General features: G+C 38.4%; 1 protein-coding gene across 1 annotated transcript in view; it reads right to left on the bottom strand.

Annotated features, from left to right (window-relative positions):
- LOC150091611 (tyrosine-protein phosphatase non-receptor type 9-like) overlaps window positions 1-18,334 on the bottom strand; it is a 182,627-nt gene that overhangs the window by 80,124 nt on the left and 84,169 nt on the right. The window contains exon 6 of the mRNA XM_090384926.1: window positions 10,191-10,296. Coding sequence (XP_090241052.1) covers window positions 10,191-10,296 — 106 coding nt within the window. The remainder of the gene's footprint in view (window positions 1-10,190; window positions 10,297-18,334) is intronic.

Below are 18,334 nucleotides of genomic sequence, written 5' to 3'. Positions count from 1 at the left end.
TATTTGCGAAATGAACTGGGAAGTGTTTAGGAGGTTTAGATCTTTTCGCAGATAAGCTTACTCTATTAGTTTTACAATTCATGGTGTATTCAATTGAAGTGTGAAATTTTTGGATGTGGCGTACACATGATAAGAATATACCCAGATCCTTGACATAACGTGGCTTCGACAATGCCCTCCGCATACACACTACTCGGACTACCTCCAGTCACTATCTGGAAGAGTAGAGGTAGCAAGATTATATACTAGCTGATCCGGAAGCCTCCTATAGAGTTACCAATAGGTTCGGTCCAGTGTACTAACTAGTGACCGGCCCGCGAACACCATTTTAGAGCTGCACCCTCAAAATGTAAGGAAGATTGGATCTCGCCATGATGTCCATCATAACCTCTAAAGTCATCAGTCATACTGCATGATGGAAGAGATGGGGAAGGGCTGATTGGAACTTAGCTCTGGAGACTAAACATGGGTTCCACCACTTCCAGCCTCCAATAAGCAAAGTGGTGGTATTGCACCAGTTGATGAGAGTCATCTACCATCTAGTATTGCCTGGTAACACAGAGGGGCGGCATTCCTCCATGTGGTGCAGGTGTCACACCTCGACCCCTGCTTACGTTGGTTCACACTTGAGTGGTCACCCACAGTGTGCTTGTGCATGGGGGTTATACCCAGGTTTACTAACAGTCCCACCATTGTGAAGGTGCAAGCAGAGGATTTAGCTGTCACAGACCGTCCAGACATTGCCGAAATTGGGTCCACTTGACTTGAGTGTCACCTGAATATCAGTTCCATCAGTGTTTTAGACTCCCAGGTAGCAAATACAGCCTGTCTGGCATATGAGAGAATGTCTGTGACAAACTCAAAATTTACCTCCAGTGTAGTTAACGCTGACAGTGAAATTCAAAAGTCAGCTGGATAGGTATCTACATGAGGGGGGGTGAACTATGGTATTTTTATTTTATTTATTTATTTTTTGGCTAGTGCAATGAAAGCCTGCGGCTTCCTTTCACTACAGGGCTAATATTAATACTAAATACCAGCAATATCTATGAAGCATATAGATTATATAGTTAAGATAATCTTAATTTATTTTAATCTTAATATAAGCTAATCTTATGTTAGGCAACTCCTTGTTGATTTGGCTTCTTTCCCCCCCCATCATTTGTCCCCATCTAAAACTTGCACCCGATACTGCTTCTTCATGTAAAACAAGCAGACTGTTAGGAAGAGAAGTTTCTTGGATCTTCAAGATAAAGTAATTTGATCCAGGAAAGAACAAACCTTTCTGTATTAACAAATATCAGGCAGTCAAGCTATGTGTGTAAAAATTGCTGATCCTCAAAAATCAATGGAGATCACAATAATGAACTTATCAAATTCGGTCAATTCACAACACAGACCTATATAACTATGAGATTCAATAAAAACAATTTCACAAATAACAGTCTTGCTTGAACACCAATCCACACAGTACTTTTGTGGTAATGCCTTTGAATAGTTCATACAACTTTACTGCAAAATTTAAAACAAGTCAGATAATGTATGCAGTGCATTACACATCAGGTGGGTTCAATTTTTTCTCCCTTAAGTTAATTGAATTCTCACTTTTTGGTGATTGACAGAAATCAAGAGTAATAACTAATTAACTTGTTGCTAATTAATTACTAATTAAAATAAATAAAATTAATTTTTTAATTCACTGTACATACCTAAACAAAATATTCACTCACCCTTTTTTTTGTAATACTTTACTTATTTCCTCCTGGATTTTAATAGACAATGAAATGTAACAAGTAAAAGAACCAATGGAATATATATGAAATAATAAATGTTGAAATTCAACAACTTGTATTTATTATTATTAGCCATACGGTGCAAGGAAGCCTGAGGCTTATGCTGCACCAGCCAAAAAAAAAAAAAATTCCTGAATTACCCTGAGAGAGAGAACAAGAGTCAGAAGTAGAAGGGAATCACCAAAAAAAGAGAAGAATGATGATATCCAGCTCAGGACTTCGTGGAATGTCTTTGATTTAAAGAAATAAACAAATAGCAACATGTACCTCATATCATAATATGAAGTCAACATTTTTGTAATGTACTTATATCTCTCTGAATTTTAATAAAAATCGAAATATTTTTATTAAAACTTAGGTAACACATATTTCACATTTCTACTGTGATTAACATAATAAACAAATAGTATAATTCATTAATTATATTAGTAAACTGATAACAAAAATATGAGCTCCTCAAAAAAGCAATGATTTGCACATGTGCAGTGCGCTTAAACTGAAAATTTTTCCTTTCTGTACATCAGCCATATTGCCCAGTCATTCCTTGAAATAAGTGTATGGCAACAAATATAATACCTAGTGCTTCAGGTACAATATAGCAATATATGGATACATTGTAATATTGTAACAATATAACAATGTATGCCGACCGGGCTAGCCAGGTGGGTAAAGTGCCTGCCTGGCAACCCAACGGTCGCGGGTTCAAATCCCGCCTCGGGCTTGGATCAATGTACTGCAAAAAACTTGGGAGGTGCACTATGGCCACAGAAGCCGATGCGCCAACAACTACCAAAAAAAAAATAAAAATAAAAAATAATAACAATGTATGGATAACCTACTTAACATGTATTAAAAAAAATAAATAATTTCCAGATTTCCATTTGTCCGATTTTAAGGAAATTTTGAATAAATTGAAGAATCTGCTTGAAAGAGCTAAATATAGAATTTCATGAAAATACATCAACTGTATAGCTGCTGAATTTTGCAGTAAAGTTGCAAGATGTAGATGAACAGACATGGTGAAGGCAACAATTGTCAGCCAGTGAAACATTTATTATCTGGAGAGTCTGAAGTAACCACAGTTAAGAGAGACCACTTACTAAAAAGGGTTTAGGGCCGAAAGCCTCAGACTACATGAGATTTACTAGATTAACAAGTTATTTGGAAAAGTATCATTTTAGTTTGTAGTAAATCACTGAAGTAAGTGAAATGGCATCGTTTCTGTTACATCTCATATTGTGAATGCCTTTACGAGTTGCCTGATATTGCATTACCTCAAATAAGCAATGCTTCGCCAGTAGAAAAGACTAATGTTACTTATTCTTGGCAGTTACCACCACCCACCAAATGGCACCATTTCAAAGCTTGTTGGCATCTCAATGGTGGGTAGATAAGTACCCTGGTGATAAAATGAATCACAACCCAGTTATGAAGTTAACTCCACAATATAAGAGATGCCAGATGGTGTGCAATAGTAAAGTACTAAAAAGGATTTAGGGATGAAAGCCTCAGACCAGAGCCAGAACTAGGCAATCCTATGCCTGGGGAAAAAGTGTTATAAGTATGACGGTAGGGTCGTCGACACCTGGGGGGCAGCATGTCTTCCTAGCATCCCTGATTGTAATAAATAATTCCTTCAGTTTGTGCCCTGAAGCTTGGAATCCAGGGGAATCCCCCCCTCTGCACCCACTTTCTACATTCCCTTCAATCTTTATGAATTTATAAAAATTACTATTGTAACGGTATATGACTTGCATATATTTGTTAATAAAATAATTTAAATATTACAATGAATATAACAAAACAAAAATATCAAAGAAAAAGAAACTTACAAATCATCATCATCAGCCATTTTCAATCCACTGCAGGATGAAGGCCTCTCCAGCAACTTTCCAGTTCCTTCTATTTTGAGCACTGGCCATCCATTTACTACCCAAAAACTCATGAATTTCATCTATCCATCTCCGCCTTTGTCTTCCAGGTTTTCTTCTAGCTCCTCTTGGGTACCATTCTGTTATTTTCTTAGTCCATCTGACATCATGTCTTCGAGCTATGTGTCCTGCCCAAGACCATTTTAGTTCTTTAGTTTTGATAAGAATGTCCTTTACTTGAGTTTGCTGCCTAATCCATGTGTTTCTCTTCTTATCTAACGGTCTGATTCCCAATATAATTCGTTCCATTCTTTGCTGTGTAGTTCTCAGCTTCTCTTCCATTCTTTTGGTGAGTGCCCAAGTTTCACTTCCATAAGTCACGGTGGGGAGTACACACTGATTCATTATTTTACGTTTCAGACAAACTGGGATATTGCTCTTCAGTATGTGACTATATTTCCTGAATGCTATCCATCCAAAATTTATTCTTCTCTTGACTTCCAGCCATTTATCATTATTGCAGCTAATAACTTGTCCCAGATAAGTATATGACTCCACCTTTTCAATTACTGCTCCTTCAATCATTATTTCCCTTTCCGTGGCATACTTGTTCATCATTACTTTTGTTTTAGCCATATTCATCTTTAGTCCAAAATCCTTACTAACTGTGCATAACTTATTAAGATTTTCCTCTAATTCTTTGGGGTCGTGGCTTATGACCACAATGTCATCTACAAATCGTAAATGGTTTAGGCACTCTCCATTCACATTGACTCCTTTCTGGGACCAGTCTAATCTTCTGAAAGCTTCCTCAAGGGCAGTAGTAAACAGCTTCGGAGATATTGTGTCTCCTTGTCGAACTCCTTTCTCGATTTTAAATTTGCTACTGTCTTCGTCTAGTCTAATAAAGGAGGTAGCACTCTCATATATTTTCTTCAAAATCATAATATATGGAGTATCTATGCCTTGTCTTTCCAGTGCCCGAAACATTGCCTTATGCTGTATGGAGTCAAATGTCTTTTCATAATCCACAAATGCCAGGCATAATGGTGTTTTATATTCATTTGCTTTCTCCATTAGCTGTGATATTACGTGAAGGTGATCCATAGTTGAGAATCCTGTCCTAAAGCAAGCTTGCTCTTTCGGTTGATTCTCATCAAATATTCTTTCTAATCTGTTAGTAATGACCCTTGTGAACAACTTGTAGATGTGGGATAACAAGCTAATTGGTCTATAATTTGCAATTTCTGATTTATCTCCTTTCTTATGCAGCAAAACTATGATTGAATTATTCCACTGCTTAAGCATCACACCTTTTCTAATGCACTTTGTGAAGAGCCTTGCCAGTTTTTGTATTATGTCTCTTCCTCCCAATTTTAACAACTCTACAGTAACTTCATCTTCCCCCGGGGCTTTTCGATTCTTCATTTTCTTCAATGCATGTTCTACCTCATCAGGAAGAATATCAGGTATGTCGTATGTGTTGCTACTTTGCAATCCATCTTCCCCACTGCTGGTATCATTCCCTCGCTCCTTGTATAATTCTCTATAGTAGTCTTCTGCTATTTGAATTAAGTCTTCTATGCTGTTTATAAGTACACCATCGCTATTCTTCAGTTTCAGTATCATTTGTCTTTCTGTATTACTGCTCATGGCTGCTGATTTAAATCCTTTGTTTTCCCTTAATGCTTGTTCTACTTTTCTTGTGTTAAATCTTCTTATGTCCTCTCTGAATCTCTTTCTAATGGCTTTGCATAACTCAGTATACTCAATTTTCTCCCTGTCAGTGTTTTTTACAAATATTCATTTATATCTATAGAGAATTTAATTCTATAGAAACTACAAATAAATTACATATAACTACAAAAAAAAATTATAAAATCTGATAGTTTATGTATATATAAAATCATAGAAACAAAATATTATGAAACATAGTACTTTTAACATTATAACATAAATTAAAAATATGCAATGAAGGTGTATTATTTTTATTGAATTTTTCTCACTTTGGAGAACCTTTCACAAGAAGCTTCTGTTACAGGCAGAGTAAAAAAATTCATAGCACTATTTCTATATTTAGATAAGATTCTATTAGACAATACTCATGAACGAATTGGAGAAGTTGTAAAGGGGATACAGATTTTATATCCTGCAGAATTGATAAAACATGATTTTTCAAATATCTGTTGAAATATCAACAGAAATTTGAAAAATTTTGTTTATCCTCCAGTTTGTTATTGTTATTTTGGTTTTTAGGAGCATTAGCAACTAAGGCCATATTGCTCCGGGGATATGTGGTGGTCATTCCCTGACCTTTCCACATCCTTCGTACTTGATAGTCATGGGCTCGAGCCACAGTCTAAGTGTCCTCCAGTGCTAACCACTGGAGGACAAACCAAAAAGCTCAGAGGCGTGACATCACAAAATGGGCCATGCTTTATAGAAGTTTGTAATTGGAGTTATTTTCAAAATTCGTAAAACACTGTTCCTCCCTGGGGGTTAGAGGGAACAGGTATCCTTGTGTTATCACACACTCAGCCTAAAACACTGATGAATCCAATATCTCTCTATTACAGAAGATTTAGAAGTCTAGTTGGCCTGACTCCCTGAAATCCACTCATGCATACCTTCTCGATGGTAAGCCCTGTTACGTCACTTAGGTGGCAACGAACATGTAGAGTGGTTCTCTTCAAGGTGCCTGGCCAGCATGAAGAGGAAAAGACCAAACCCTCCAGCATATGACAGAATGACAAAACAAATGGCCCTCAGTCCCCAGCAGCCTTCACTCCCCCTCTTATGGCAGCGAGAGGATCAGAGTGGAAGCAGAGGGTGCTAAGAATCTCTGTGTATGACCAGGCTGTGGCCTGTTATAAAGTAAGATCACTCATCGGTGAAGACAGGATATTAGAGCTGGAAAAGGAATTAGAAAATGTGAATTGGAATATCATCGGTTTGGCTGAAACAAGAAGAAGAAATTAATCACTTATAAGTTTGGAAATCTGCTGTACACCAATGGAAACAGTCAAAGGAGTGAAGGTGGAGTTGGGTTTCTGGTCCTAAAGATTTAAAAAACAACATTTTGGAATTCAAAAGTACATCACCAAGGGTGTCAAGACTAATACTCAAGATTTCTAAGCGGTACAAGCTAAAGGTTATAATGATTTATGCACCAACATCGAGCCATGATGATGATGAAGAAGTTGAAGAAATGTACACCAAAATTGAGTCTTCTAGATGAGCAGAAAACCCACTACACTATTATTATGGGGGACTTCTATGCTAAGGTTGGAAAAAGACAAAACAGTGCAGAAAAGGGAACTATAGGAAATTTTGGAATTGGTGAAAGAAATGAAAGAGGTGAAAGACGTGGAATTTGCAGAATCTCAAGGATTATCAGTAATGAACACTTTTTTCAAGAAAAGGGTGAACAGAAAGTGGACATGGAAGAGTCCAAATGGATTAACAACTAATGAAATCGACTTCATCCTCACTAACAGAAGATATATTTGTGAATGATGTTACCATCCTGAATAAGGTAAATGTTAGAAGTGATCACAGAATGGTAAGATGTACACTTGATATAGATGTAGGAAAGGAAAGGAAAAACTGACTCGAGTAAATAATACAAAGGTCTTTGAGATAACAGAAGAGGAGAAAAAGCAGTATGTACTGGAACTTAAGAACAAGTTTGAGCCTCTGCAAACTGCTCAGGACCAAGATATCGACAAGGAATATTACAACTTTCTGAAAGTGATAAAGCCCAAGAAACCTATAGGGAAAAAGAAATCCAAAGAAGAAAAAATTAGTCAAGAAACACTTGTTATGATGAACCGAAGGTGAAAAATAAACAGACAAAGAGAAAATTGAGTATACTGAGTTATGCAAAGCCATTAAAAAGAGACTCAGAGAGGGCATAAGAGGATGTAACACAAGAAAAGTAGAACAAGCATTAAAGGAAAACAAAGGATTTAAATCAGCAGCCATGGGCAGTAATACAGAAAGACAAATGATACTGAAACTGAAGAATAGCAATGGTGTACTTATAAATAGCAGAGAAGGCATAATTCAAATAGCAGAAGACTACTACAGAGAATTATACAAGGAGCGAGGGAATGATGCCAGCAGGGGGAAGATGGATTGCAAAGTAACAACACATACGACATAACCGATATTCTTCCTGATGAGGTAGAACATGCATTGAAGAAAATGAAGAATCAGAAAGCCCCGGTGGAAGATGAAGTTACTGTAGAGTTGTTAAAATTGGGAGGAAGAGACATAACACAAAAACTGGCAAGGCTCTTCACAAAGTGCATTAGAAAAGGTGTGACACCTAAGCAGTGGAATAATGCAATCATAGTTTTGCTGCATAAGAAAGGAGATAAATCAGAAATTGCAAATTATAGACCAATTAGCTTGTTATCCCACATCTACAAGTTGTTCACAAGGGTCATTACTAACAAATTAGAAAGAATACTTGATGAGAATCAAGTATTCTTGATCAAGATGAGAATCAAGATGAGAATAGGACAGGATTCTCAACTATGGATCACCTTCACATAATATCACAGCTAATGGAGAAAGCAATGAATATAAAACACCATTATGCCTGGCATTTGTGGATTATGAAAAGGCATTTGACTCCATATAGCATAAGGCAATGTTTCGGGCACTGGAAAGACAAGGCATAGATACCCCACATGTTATGATTTTGAAGAAAATATATGAGAGTGCTGCCTCCTTTATTAGACTAGACAAAGACAGTAGCAAATTTAAAATCGAGAAAGGAGTTCGACAAGGAGACACTATCTCCGAAGCTGTTTACTGCTGCCCTTGAGGAAGGCTTTCAGAAGATTAGACTGGTCGCAGAAAGGAGTCAATGTGAACAGAGAGTACCTAAACCATTTACGATTTGCAGATGACATTGTGGTCATAAGCCACGACCCCAAAGAATTAGAGGAAAATCTTAATAAGTTATGCACAGTTAGTAAGAATTTTGGACTACAGATGAATATGGCTAAAACAAAAGTAATGATGAACAAGTATGCCACAGAAAGGGAAATAATGATTGAAGGAGCAGTAATTGAAATGGAGAGTCACATACTTATCTGGGACAAGTTATTAGCTGTAATAATGATAAATGGCTGGAAGTCAAGAGAAGAATAAATTTTGGATGGATAGCATTCAGGAAATATAGTCACATACTGAAGAGCAATATCCCAGTTTGTCTGAAACGTAAAATAATGAATCAGTGTGTACTCCCCACCGTGACTTATGGAAGTGAAACTTGGGCACTCACCAAAAGAATGGAAGAGAAGCTGAGAACTACACAGCGAAGAATGGAACGAATTATATTGGTAATCAGACTGTTAGATAAAAAGAGAAACACATGGATTAGGCAGCAAACTCAAGTAAAAGATATTCTTATCAAAACTAAAGAACTAAAATGGTCTTGGGCAGGACACCTAGCTCGAAGACATGATGAGAGATGGACTAGGAAAATAACAGAATGGTACCCAAGAGGAGCTAGGAGAAAACCTGGAAGACAAAGGCAGAGATGGATAGATGAAATTCATGAGTTTGTGGGTAGTAAATGGATGGCCAATGCTCAAAACAGAAGGAACTGGAAAGCTGCTGGAGAGGCCTTCATCCTGCAGTGGATTGAAAATGGCGCTGATAATGATGTTCCTCCCTGATATTTTTTTCGAATAAGTGATTATAAATCCCGAATTTATAATTTTTTTCACTCTCACAAAATCACAAGTAGCACGTACAAAGATAATGCAGTATTTCTTTTAATAAAATTTTTATTTTTATTTTAAACAAAGAACACAAGTTGACCAGTAGCTATTATCCATGTTGGGAATACGACTTAATCTTTTGACTGGCTATAGAAAGAAGTTGATTAGCATGCCTTCTCGTTATGTTTAATGAGTGGCTGCATATGTGTTGCATTCCACTTACATTGTGGAATGGTAATCCCTTTAACCCTTAATTTGGGCTTTCTAATTGCTTAAATTGCCTAAAGGCCAGAGGTGGAAACAAAGCATACAAATTTATGTCTCTCGTAATCCATTATATGGAAACTTTCTTCATTATATGGAAACTTTCTTCATTCTACAGAAACTTTTAAATGTAATTACCAAAAGAAATTCAAAAAATTTGCCACAAAGAAGTTTGGTAAACACAGGTCCGACAGTAATTAAATCAAAAATGAAGCAATTTTAAAATATATAACTGGTCGAATGCACCCTTAAAATGTTGCACCTGGGGCTGGTGCCCTACTCACCCTACCATAGTTCCGGCTCTGCCTCAGACTACAGGAAATTTACTAGACAAACAAGTTAGTGCAAAGCATCATTTTTGTGACTTATTAAGAATAATTGCATTTTTTATTCTCTATTTTATGCATTAGCTATGATTTTAGAAAAAGTTGTCCTTTTCATCATTATCCTGAACAATCAAAAATGATTAAAGAAGAGTTGTTAAAAGTTTTCACTATACTAAGATTTCTAGAAACATTTCATACCTTTAATAAATTTAAAATTTTCTGGCTCAGTTCATAATCAAAATTTGCATATTTTGACCCGGTCATATTGTAAATAAAGACAATTCCTGATCGCTGGGTTTCAAGACTAGAAAATAAAATTAATAATAACAATTAAAACATTAACAAGAGAAACTACATACATATCACTTTGTAAAGTGGCCAAATGAAGTTTTTAGATAAAATATGAAATGAAATTAAGTGATTAAAAAAAGAGTTATTTGAGAGAGTGATAATTGTCAGCTAGTGAAACATAATTATAAATTATATAATTTTTTTTTGTACCTTTGCTGATTTTAACAAATAAATTTATTTAAAAATTAGCTTACCAAGTGATTACTGGATAACATTAAGTGATTACATTAATTTACAAATACATTAAAATATATCATAAAAATTTCATTAATTCTATTATGTAGCTAGATATATTGATAAATCAATGGAATCAATAAATAAGTTGACTAAAATGATTTAAGTGGAATAAAAATATTAAATTAGTGAATGTCAAAATGCGGTATGTTTAAATTAGTGAATGTCAAACTGCAGTTTAAATGGATCTCTCAATTTTTTTTTTTTTTTTTTTTCTGCTAGCTCCCTACACAAATTAGAATCATGGTGTTTTTATAGGTATAATAAAAAAATAAGTGTTATTTTAAAATAAAGGGGATAATGGATGATTTCTGGCAAATTCATACATAAACAGACATTATATGATGTGACCTTGAAACATGTATATATACAGGTACCCATTCTGCAGAGCTCAGTCATCGAAAATATATGTACACTGAAAGGACAGAATTCATGGGATACCTGGTTCCTGTGCAACGCAACACTGTCACCCTCCCCCCTTCGCTAGTAGACGAACCCACCACTTGGCAGATATATAGATACACTGCATTCACATAGATGGTAATTCAATTCAATGTTAGCATGGATAAACATTGTGAGTTAACCGACTTTGAAAGAGGAATGATAGTGGGTGCCCAACGAATGGGTCACACTATCATGGAGATGGTACAGAAATTGCACTATCCCCATTTGATAGTATCAAGGGTGTATCAGGAATACGCCATTTCCGCAATAACATCTCATCGTGGACAGCACTGTGGCCAGAGAAAGGTGGTGGAGGAACGCGGCCGTCTACATGTGTCTCACATTGTTTCAGCCAACCAGAGAGTGACAGTGGCACAAATCACTGCCAACTTCAACGATGGAGGTGCCAGAAACGTCTCCACCAAGACCATTAGGCGATTATTAGCCGCAATAGGTTATGGGAGCTGCCGACCTACCAGAGTCCCATTGCTAACACCAGGACACAGGGCCTGGGATGATTGGAGATGGGTCTCCTGGTCTAACGACTCCCATTTCCAGTTATTTCAAGCATATGGGATGGTGTGTATCTGGAAAAAACCACATGAAGCTATGCACCAATCATGTCAACAGTGTACTGTTCAGGCAGGTGGATGGTCAGTAATGGTTTGGGGTGTTTTCAACTGGCACACATTGAGACCTCTGGTACATCTAGACGCATCTCTGAACAGTCCAGGTTACATGTCCATTCTTGCAGACCATCTGCATCCCTTTATGGTCACTGTGCACCCACAGGGCAATGGACTCTTCCAGCAGGACAATGCACCCTCCCACAGAACCGTGGTGACTAGAACATGGTTCAAAGAGCATTCCACAGATTTTACCACCATGGAATGGCCTCCCCGTTCACAGGACATGAACCCTGTGGAGCATCTTTAGGATGCTGTGGAAAGGTCTGTTCAAGCTTTGGATCCTCCATCCAGGAATGCAATGGAATTATGGACAGCGGTGCAGCAAACATGGATGAAAACACCTGTGGAATGCTTTTGTGAACTAGTGGACTCAATGCCTCGCCATGTTAATGCCCTTATCTGGGAAAAAGGTGGGCCTACCCGTTACTAGATAGGTAGCCCATGATTTCTGTCCACTCAGTATACATGCAAAAGGGTCAAATTATGAGGGAAGCAAAACAGAAATTGATTAAATTAATGCAAAATATCCTGGAAGCGGAAAATACTGACATGAGGTAATTCATATTCATAGCAATGAGATATACTTAAATTACTCTTGTTCTTCAGATGGGAAACGCAGTGGACTTTAACCAGTTTGACATAGGCCAAATTGTAATGGCCAGACAACTGGGTCAGAGCATATCCGAAACGGGGGGCTGGTGGCGTGCTCACGATCAACCATGATTAGTACTTACCGAAAGTGGTCTGAGGATGGGAAATCCACGAACTGTCGGCTAGGTGTTGGATGACCACGGCTCATCGATGCTCGAGGTGAGCGAAGGCTCTCCTGGATTATACGTGGCAGCAGAAGGACGATTGTGGCGCAATTAGCCAGTAATTGGAATGCTGGTGATGGGAGTAATGTGTCACAACACACAGTACATCGAAACCTGCTGAAAATGGGGATGCATACCCACAGGCCGCTCTGAGTGCCCATGCTAGCCATGGTACACCTATAATGGGCACGCGAGCATCAAAACAGGACCTTGAGTGATTGGAAGATTGATTGGTTGATTGATTGAATTTTATTGGCGCATTAGTTTCTAAGGCTATAATGCACCAAGACCAGTTTGGAAGAAAGTAGTCTCGTCGAATCAATCACATTACCTTGCACCATGTGGATGGCTGGGTATGTGTGCTTCATTTACCTGGGGAAGTGATGCTGCCTGAATGCACTGTGGGACGAAAACAAGCCAGTGGTGGCGGTGTCATGCTTTGGGCGATGTTCTGCTGGGATATCCTGAGTCCAGTCATCCATGTGCCGGCTACTCTGATGTCTACTACCTACCTAAACATAATTGTTGACCAGGTACACCCTTTTGTGCCATGCTACACCGCCCAGATCGTTCGAGACTGGTTCGCAGAACATGAGGAAGACTTCCAGGTATTGCCCTGGCCTCCAAATTCCCGAGACATCAATCCCACGAGCATCTGTGGTTTTTGCTGGAACAGCAACTCCGATCTGTGGCGTCGCAACCACGGACCTTACAGGAGTTAAAGGATCTGCTGGTTATGTGTTGGTACCAGATACAACAAGACACAGAAATCTTGTAGCATCCATGTCTCGCCAGATACCAGCTGTTTTGGCTGCACGTGGAGGACCAACATCATATTAGGTAGGTGGTCATAATGTTTTGGCTCATCAGTGTACATGGACTATGGTAGGGTTACTAAGAGTAAGAACAGGTGCACGTATATTTGCATGTACACCAATGCTAGAAGCATGGTAAATAAATTTGATGAATTTGAAGTGCTGGTGAAGTCATCAAATGCATAAATTTTGGGAATATCAGAGATGTGTTACTCAGATATAAGGGATGTAGAATTTGAATATGACGTAGCCGAGTGGTCAGAAGCGTGAATGCAGCAGCACACATTTCTGAGTGGACAGGGGTTCAAGTCCGTAACTGCTAAACACAATTAACGTTTGTATTAATTTATTTAGTGTAAACTCCACTGACCTGGTGGTCAGGCCAGAATATAAACAAGAACAATGTGAACAAGCAGGACAGGACAGAGGTATGCTGTAAGTTAAAAACCATATATAATCTAAGGCAAGTCATCCAATGGACATGGGTGGCCAGTGTTTGGTGTGACATAAGCACTAAGAAAGCAAAAATAAAAGTAGGAGTTTATTATAGGCCTAATGACCATGATGAGAATACTAATGACCGTGATGAGTATAGTTATATACATGGAGAGTTGGCCAGTAAGTCAGAATATCTTATAATGGGGAATTTTAACTTTCCAGATATTGATTGAAACTTGTGGGGTGCTCACTTGCACACTAGCAATATTTTGGGGATTTATTGGATGACTGTTTTCTACAGCAGCATGTTGTAGAGGCAACAAGAGAGAGTAATACTCTTGATCTAATTATCAGCAGTAATTATTCATGTATTAAGAATATGCTGATAAAAGAACCACTAGGTGGCAGAAAACACATTGTATTGATCTGGGATTTACTTAAAGTTTTACAGCCATCAAGGGTAAAGAGAAGCGTGTTTGCCTTCGTAAAGATGATTATAGTGGTCTCAGACAGTTTTTAAATTGTATACAGTGGGACCAACTGACTGATGATGCCATCAGCAAATTCTAAATGGGAAGCATTCAAGGAAATAATCATAGAAGCTACTAGACTTTTAGAAACTAGTCTGCAACCAAGTCACAAAGGAAGCTAGGCAAGCTAAGGCAGATTACGAGAAATCTTTGGCAAATGACGCAAATAAAAACAGCAAAGACTTTTTTATGTAAACATGAAGATGAATCACATTGGTCCACTTGATATCAGTGGTTCAACTGTTGATAATCCTGCTCAGGTTGTTGACAAAAATGAATAAGTATTTTGCATCTTCATTCACACATGAGGAATTCTTTAGGGAAGTGGATGTCAGAATTTTATCAAACTCTAACAGAGAGCTAAATGATTTTGTAATAATTGAGAAGAAAGTGAAAGAGAAATTGAAGTTAAAAATAAGAAAGTCACCTGGGGTGGATTGGATCTATCCAATTATATTAAGGGAGGCAGCAAAGGAGGTAAGCAAACCCTTAACCATAATTATGAGGGCATCCTTGGATTCAGGGGAAGTCCATGTGGACCGGAGATATGCAAATGAATCCCCAATTCACAAAAGGGGATCAAAGGATGATATGAGTAATTAAAGACCAGTTAGCTTAACTTCTGTTCCAGAGAAAATAAGAGTCACTGATTATAGAAGTAATGCAGGATGTTTTAGACAGAAGCACAGTTATATTTCAGTCACAGCATCGGTTTGTCTGACCAATCTGATTGGATACTATGAAGAAGTCACAAAGGAAATGGGTGCAAAATTTGATATCATGCTTGGATTTCAGGAAAGCTTTCGATACTGTTGCACATAAGAGACTGCTCTACAAATTAGAGCAATGTGGCATTAAGGACAAGTTACTGCTATGGATAAAAGGATGGTTGCATGGGAGAAGACAGAGTGGTTATCAATGGACACTACTCTTCATGGACTAATGTTCACATTGGATCCCACAATGTTTGGTGCTGGGCAACACGTTGTTTTCTGTATTTATTAATGATACTGATGGAGGTATATCAATCTTAATGTCTAAGAATTGCATAGTTAATGAGAGTAATGATGGAATGCTCCTGCAACAAGACCTTGAAAAATTACAAGCTGGGCTGAGAAATGGCAATTACAATTTAACGCTGACAAATGCAAATTATTGCATATGGGTAGCAGTAATCCCAGAGTAACAAACCAACCAGATGGTACTACACTCAACTCATGGTGATGGAAAATAAAAAGGCCCTGTGGGTAATTGTACATTCAGATACGAAGTTCTCTGAGCAGTGCAGACAGGTGCCAGGACAGCTCTTGGAGTGTAGTCAATCATATACAGGAATTTTTCTAACAAGGGTAAGGAGGTGATCCCATTGTATAAGGCAATGGTCAGGCCACATCTTGAGTATTGCATACAGGTCTGGAGGCCTCATTTTAGGAAGGATATATGGCCCCTAGAATGGGTACAGAGAAGGGCAATAAGACTGGTGAGAGGTACAAAGGGGTACTCTTACCAAACAAAGCTTCAGTTCTGCAAATTGCAGTTTCTGGAAACTAGGCATTTGCAAGGTGATCAAGATTGAGAAGTTTAAGCCTTTGCACAGATTGAGCAAGACCAGTGCTAATGGGATTCTTCCCCTTGCTCATACTTCACACATGAAGCAACACAAATTCAAACTGAGGAAGGATGACTGCAGAACAGATGTGCAGAAATTTGCCTTTAGCCAGCATGTCAGATGAACTAATCAGATGAACTTTAGTCAGATGAACTAATGAGTCATATGGCAGAGAAGAAAAATGCATGGGATACAAACAAATTAACACGTGACACAGAAGCCTATGATAGATACAAGTTGATCTGTAACCAAGTTACAAAGGAGGTTAGGCAGGCGAAGGCAGATTACGAGAAATCTTTGGCAAGGGATGCAAAGAAAAACAGCAAAGAGTTCTTTACTTATGTAAACTCTAGAAGGAAGGGGATGAATCAGATTGGTCCACTTGATATCGATGGGTCAACTGTTGATGATCCTACTCAGGTAGCTAACAAACTAAATGAATATTTTGCATCGACATTCACACATGAGGAGTTATTCAGCGAGGGGAATGCCAGAGGTGTATTCAACTCTGGCAGTAAGCTAGATAATCTTGTAATAACTGGGAGTAAAGTGGAGGAGAAATTGTTGAAGATAAACACAAGAAATGCACCTGGGGTGGATGGGATCTATCCAGTTATATTAAAGGAGGCAGCAAAGGAAGTAAGCAAACCCTTAGCCATAATTATGAGAGCTTCCTTGGACTCAGGGGAGGTACCCATGGACTGGAGATGTGCAAATGTGACCCCAATTCACAAAGGAGGATCAAAGGCTGACACAAGTAATTATAGACCTGTGAGTTTAACTTCTGTTCCCGGAACATTAATGGAGGCACTGGTTAAAGAAGCACTGCAGGATCATCTAGACAAGACTTCAGTTATAGCTCGGACACAGCATGGTTTTGTTAAGGGGAGGTCTTGCCTGACCAATTTGATTGGATACTATGATGCAGTCACAAAAGAACTGGATGCAGGGAATAACTTTGATATTATATACTTGGATCTTAGAAAGGCTTTTGATACTGTTGCACATGGAAAACTGCTGCACAAATTGGAGCTGTGTGGCATTGGAGGAAAATTGCTGCTATGGATAAAGGGGTGGTTGAGGGGGAGAAGACAGAGAGTGGTAATCAATGGACACTGCTCATCATGGACTAATGTTATTAGTGGAGTCCCTCAGGGTTCAGTGTTGGGTCCATTATTGTTTTCTGTATTTATAAATGATATTGATGATGGTATATCAAGCTTAATGTCCAAGTTTTCAGACGATATGAACGTTGGCAGGGTTGTCAAGGACACTACTGACACTATGCTGCTGCAACAGGATCTGGAAAGGTTGAGCAGATGGGCTGAGAGGTGGCAAATGAAGTTTAATGTTGACAAATGTAAAGTACTACATATGGGAAACAGCAACCCCAGAGCAACGTATTAACTCTGTGGTACTACACTGACAGTAGTAGAGAATGAAAAGGACCTGGGGGTAATTGTGCAGGAAGATATGAAGTTCTCTGAGCAGTGCAGACGGGCTGCAAGAGTAGCTCATAGTGTATTGTCAATGATATATAGGAATTTTTCTAGCAGGGATAAGGAGGTGATTATTCCCTTGGATAAGGCAAAGGTCAGGCCACACCTAGAGTACTGTATACAGGTCTGGAGGCCTCATTTCAAGAAGGATGTAGAGCTGCTGGAACGAGTACAGAGAAGGGCAACAAGATTAGTGAATGGAACAAAGGGGTGCTCTTACGAAGAAAGGCTTACGTTTTGCAAATTACAGTGTCTGGAGACTAGGCACCAGCGAGGTGATCTGACAGAGGTGTATAAAGCCTTGAATGGTTTGAGCATGCTCAATGCTGATGGGATTCTTCCTCTTGCTCAGAATAATCACCTGAGAGGGCATAAATTCAAATTGAGGAAAGATAGATGTAGGATAGACGTGCGAAAATTTGTCTTTAGCCAGCGGTTGGTGGGTGGAACAGACTTCCATCCCTTGTTGTGGAAGTTGATAGCCTAAATAAGTTTAAGGCTCAGCTGGACAGGTATTTCGAACGAACAGAGGGGTGAAGTGGAAGTGGTTATTTTTATTTATTTATTTTATTTTATTTTTTTTGGCTGATGCTGCATAAGCTTGCTTTCTTGCATCAAATGCCTCTACTAATGCTAATGTGGTCAATTGCTGGTACAAACTTCCCTCTGTAGTTGTGGAAGTGGATAGCTCGAATATAAATTCAAGGAAGAACTAGGCAAACTATTGGAAGGGATGAATAGGGGCGAAATGAAAAGTGTGTGTGTGTGTGTGTGTGTGTGTGTGTGTGTGTGTGTGTGTGTGTGTGTGTGTGTGTGTAAGTTTGTTTTTTTGATTCATTTGCCACTACTAATACTATCTAGGAATATACTGACTGTTTTTCAGGTATCAATGTCTTATAGATAAGTCAATGAAAAACA

This window comes from Mastigoproctus giganteus, chromosome 1, assembly GCF_048544385.1.
Source record: "Mastigoproctus giganteus isolate SK-2022 chromosome 1, ASM4854438v1, whole genome shotgun sequence".
Lineage (NCBI taxonomy): Eukaryota > Metazoa > Arthropoda > Arachnida > Uropygi > Thelyphonidae > Mastigoproctus > Mastigoproctus giganteus.
This window is presented reverse-complemented; position numbering and strand designations above follow the sequence as displayed.